Source organism: Oncorhynchus kisutch, linkage group LG22, assembly GCF_002021735.2.
Source record: "Oncorhynchus kisutch isolate 150728-3 linkage group LG22, Okis_V2, whole genome shotgun sequence".
NCBI lineage: Eukaryota > Metazoa > Chordata > Actinopteri > Salmoniformes > Salmonidae > Oncorhynchus > Oncorhynchus kisutch.
Window position 1 is genome coordinate 28,395,640 of NC_034195.2, and position 5,233 is coordinate 28,400,872.

Genomic DNA, 5,233 nt, shown 5'->3' on the forward strand with positions numbered 1-5,233 from the left:
GTGGAGTCTCTTGCATTGAGATGCAGTGCCTTAGACCACTGCGCCACTTGGGAGCAGTTCAAAGGCATCTGGTCACTAAGAGCCTGACTCAAAGTCCCAATGTACAAATACAATTACTGTGTAACTGTTAGCTGACGCATAAGAGAAAAACTTTGCAAGTAGCTAGACATTTGTAGCTTTAATACAGACAAGGTAGAACCGGCCTATGGCACCCTGACACCCAATTTAACGATCTAATGACAAGGCTTGTCCCAATAACAAGATTAAGACATACCCAATCATCGGACTCTGTGCTTAACCAAAAGCATGGCTACATGAATCACTTAAAGCCAGCTCTCCCTACCCCTGGGAAAGATATTTCCACAAAAGTGGTTTAGGATGTGACTCACTGGCTCTGCCAATGACAACAGCTCTCAGACAATTAGTGTATGAACATCAGGGTGCTTTGTCTGGAGAAAACCATACAGCTCTAATGTCCACACAAGAGAGCCATGGCTACAGTCTTGGTTGTGTGCAGAGAAAAGTGAGCATATTTTTGTGAAATATAGAAATAAATGAAACTACAAAATATTCTGTCTACAGTTTATTTCCTTGTTAAAGTCCCCCATCTGGTTTCTTTTTCTCTACATGACTACATTTCTTAAAAATCTAATTTTATAACTAGGCCTACATACCACGAGTGTGCTCAATGCCACACAGAAAGAACAACAGAACATTTTAGTAACAGTGCATGTGGATTAATCAAATGCCCACATTCTTGCAAAGCAAATCAGTTAATTGACTGCACTTTGGTTACTGCCCATTCCTGGTGGGCCGATGCAGTGCCATTGACTTGTATACCGTCTATAGTTCCACTGCTTCTCATAAGAAACAGAATGGTGCTGGTGAAGGGTGAGGTCTGGGCCAAATAAAGCAGTAGCACAAGGCAACCTCACACACAGGAAATGTTCAACTCAGCTACTTGATAAATGCAAATATTTATAAAATATTCCAAAACCATACACATATTGCAAACTGATATGAGTAAAGTATTCAGTCCACATATTCCATACAGTAGGTTTATCATTCACAGGGGCCTCATCCTTGTGTACCTCAAACAGGTAAAACTTAAGCGCAACAAATATCATTTGTCACATATCACAGAGCAACAAATAACAAACAAAAAAAACTTGTTTAATCACCATTTAAGAATTTGGCTTGTGGCTTTTTGAAAAAAAGTAACAAAATACCAACTTACATAGCATGTAAATAAACAGTTTTTTCACCACTTAACCCATCACCATTGTGGAGTATGAGCCACCATGTGATGAGCTTTTCAACTTACAGCAGTGGAGACCTGAGCTTGGGCAAGCCAGTGAACCCTCCCCCACTGACAAAGCCATGAACCTAGGTGTGTGTGTTCCTTATGCGTAGGTTCCCCCGGTCATGAGAAGCTCGTAGGCAGGGTCACGGCTCCTACGGCACAGCACCACACAGGCACTCAGCATCCCAAATACCTAGGAAAGGAAAACACCAAGGGTTGAAGTGTAGTGTCATCCATGTCTTCCATCCATCTGTTCCTGAGGATGTCACCTGTCAGCCTCTGACCTGGGCACTAGGCCAACTACTCTCCCAGGAAAGGCTGAAGGACACAAAGCTACTAGATCAGCAGCAAACAGGGAAGCCTCTGGGTGAAAAGCCTCTAGGATTACTGCAAACCAGAAAATGCACATCCACACAAAAAATCTAATGTTGATGAAATGCAGAGATGACATTATAAAAGGATGCAACTACAGTACATTGATAAACTGCTATTTAAATGTAGACTAGAACCATTTGCTGTCCTGGGGTTAAGCTGGGTATCTATATTGCACTTTGGGACAACTGCTGATGTAAAAAGGGCTTCAGAAAATACATTTGATAGATTTTTCCTGAAATAATGAATGACAGCACTTTAAAGCGCAGCTCTCTGTCATGCAGCTGCCCCCTCATTGTAGTCAAATGAACGGAATGAAAAGGGGTAAATCCAACAAATGACATGCCGTCTTAATCCACTCAATTCCCCACTGCCCCCAGAATCTGATTATGAACATTAGAACAAATCAAAGTAACTAATACATTAAGTCAATGCAAATTGGCAGGGGACAATGTTTCCTTTAGGCTCCATTTAGCCTAGTTTGAGATGTCCTTGTGGCCATGCCATTTCCCCTTTTCCAGAAATTCCTAGATGCATTTTCCCTGTCCCCACAAAACAGTCCCCTCTAGGCCCTGTTCCTTGAGACTCTGGTGGAGTGTGGCTGGGGGTTGACATTATAACAGCATACCCAGGCCCACTCAGCCTCCATAATGAATCACTTCATGAGTCATACCATGGGGAAGGGCAGGGGGGGGGGGGGGGGGGGGTCACATGATGGAACAACACATCCATTAGTTGAACGAAAGAGGGCTGATGGAATTGGATCTGTACCTGAATTGCAGCAAATGTCAGTGCAGCCCAGATGACATACATCATTATCTCCTTTAGTTTCTTCACAACAAGGGCTTCACATCCCTGGAAACACACAAACAATACATTGTGTAAGATAATCAATGTGTATGTTATGCATGAGAGCAAAGCATAGGTATGTTTTGGACAATCTCTTACCTCTGGATAGAGGTCTCCAGGACGGGCTAGAGAGCCTGTACAGTTGCTGACATTAGGTTTGCAGCAGCTCACTGGTACACTGTTGTTTTGAAACTCATTAAACCAGCGTGTGTTCATCCAGTCTGAGTAAGTGTGAATTCCACAACAATGGAGCTACAGGCATGACAAATGGTGATGGTTAACACTAGATCATTTCAATACAGCTTTAAATAACTTAACTGTTACACAAAAGATGAATTGCCCAAGTTACATTCTATCACCTGTCTTTGCACGTAGTCAATGGCACGGCTTGAGGCATCTGCATTGGTGCCATTGTACTCATTGTACACCTTCTGGATGGAGTGATTGACCTCATCTTCAACCTGTAAACAAACAGGTTACTGGGCTTAACGGGACAATCTTACATAACCTCATTAATGCATGTCTGATGAATACTAGGCTGCTATAGTGAATCACCACTTAAGATAACACTTTCTCCATTCATGGGAAGACTAAATATAAGAGATACATTTCCTACTAGAACATTTTTTATATTGTTAAACAAAAGAAGTTTCACATTGGAACATATCCAGATAATTGGTATCCTGAACAAAATCTGATTTTCACAAATGTAACCTTGATCAATATGTACTTGACTTACACACCTTCGATCTGTAAATATAACCAAGAACCACCACAGCCACTTCCGTCACAAACACCAGCAGGAGAATGATGACAAACTGTGGTGAAAAGAGAAAGAATTAAACAGAAGAAACTCCTGAAAATAAAAGAGTCCCTGAGGCAGACAGGAACATTTTAAGATCTCCAACATTTATTTGGGGCAGGTAGCGTAGTGGTTAGAGCATTGGGCCAGTAACCAAAAGGTTGCTGGATCAAATCCTCGAGCTGACAAGGTAAACATATGTCATTCTGTCCCTGAACAAGGCAGTTAACCCACTATAAGATGTGAAATAAGTCACACATTTAAATCAACACTTTAATGAAGGATTATCCAACATAAAAGGTGAAATACAATTATTTTTAAAAACATGATACAAAAGCTCTCTGCTGGCCAGTCTTCTGGCCAACAGGATTACTGAGGGAGTTCTGAGACCAGTTTGCATGTTGTAGTAGTAGGGGATAAGGCAACATTCACTGCAGGGCTCTAAAGCACAACCATTTTACTTGCATATGCACCCAATTATTTTTTGCAATGATTACTTCACTGCACCGAAGCCCGAGTGCCATGGGGAATACTTTGAGCGCAGATTCATGACCGTCACGCTTGTACCATTACTACAAAGAAAACGTTGTTACCTCATATTTTTCATTGTGCTCCTAAATTTCTTTGTGTGAGCCTACATTTTTCAACTAATGCACACATGTGCTCTCTGTAAAAAACATCAGCATAGAGCCCTGAACTGACCGTTATTAGGCCACAGCGGCTTTCTCGTATTGTGGCACAGCATCCAATAAGACCGATGATGAAAAGGAGGCCTCCTACTGCAATTATGGTCACAGCAGGGATAAGGGTGTACACATCTTCAAAGAAGTGGTCGTAGTCATCATAGGTGATGAACACGTAGGCTCCAACATAGCACAAAATCCCTGCTGCTGCCTGTATTATGGGGGGAGAGAGTATTAAATCACACACAAAAAAAACCATTATAAAACAAAAAACGGTTCAAATCAGTGTGGCCTCTGATGGTCCCTCAAGGAGGTTGTTTGGTCTAAATAATCAGAGGCCAATCTTGAGCATGCTATGGGCTAAGGATGAGCCAAAAGACATGTTTGTCTGACACAAAAGCATACAACTTTACAACCATCCCATTGGCATTATAATAACTCAAAGACCAGTGTTAATTGATCTCTCAAGCCTAATTTTAGTTGAAGGCATTCAGTTGTACAACTGACTAGGTGTCCCCCTTTCCCTTTATATCCTAACATATGGAAGTTTAGAAAAAGAGCTGCCAACAAAACACTTTATGTTGAGGACCCACTTACACTATGGCTATTAGGCTACCGTTTCATTTTATGGGAAGGGGCATTTAAAAAGATATAAATACATTGGCTGGGACAAAGGAGGCACAGAAGCCCAGCATGAAACTCCCTGATTCTAGCCGCAGTAGCCAAAGCAACCAGACAAAGAAAGACAGAGAACAAAAGGAAATGTTCAGCTAGCTAACGTTAGTTACATGTAAAAGGGATAGCAACATGACTGCAAGAACATTGCACTATGTAGTAACCCGAAGGCCCAAACAGTATATTGATGATAAAAATAGACAAACAGTCACATGGCCTAGGTTGCATTGAATGGTAGTAAGTAGCAGGTTGCTGCGTATAATGTTGTGGATGAGAATTTGCGCATTCTCGAACGACACAGATGTCGTTTTAACTTACCCAAAAAATGAGGTTCAGAAAGACCAGCACTGTCTTTGATGAGGTAATACCACACTGACCCATGTTTAAAATAGGGATTCTCTATTACAGTAAAAACGTATTTGTGAACTAACTGGCTATGTCCTCCTGCGTTTACAATCCATGCCTGACTGGAATGGATTCTTTCTCCCACACACCGGAGTCCTAGCATCACATAAACCAGCTGTATGTCATGTGACCCGATGCGCTGGT

At 41.7% G+C, this 5,233-nt stretch overlaps 1 protein-coding gene across 1 annotated transcript; it reads right to left on the reverse strand.

The window, feature by feature from the left end:
- Positions 1-568: 568 nt before the first annotated feature.
- On the reverse strand, positions 569-5,233 carry LOC109867558 (tetraspanin-3). The gene is made up of 7 exons (XM_020456776.2): positions 5,003-5,233; positions 4,029-4,220; positions 3,268-3,342; positions 2,884-2,985; positions 2,624-2,776; positions 2,447-2,530; positions 569-1,496 (listed from the first exon to the last, which is right to left on the reverse strand). The coding sequence occupies exons 1-7, from the start codon at positions 5,063-5,065 to the stop codon at positions 1,404-1,406; spliced, it is 762 nt and encodes a 253-aa protein (XP_020312365.1). The 5' UTR covers positions 5,066-5,233; the 3' UTR covers positions 569-1,403.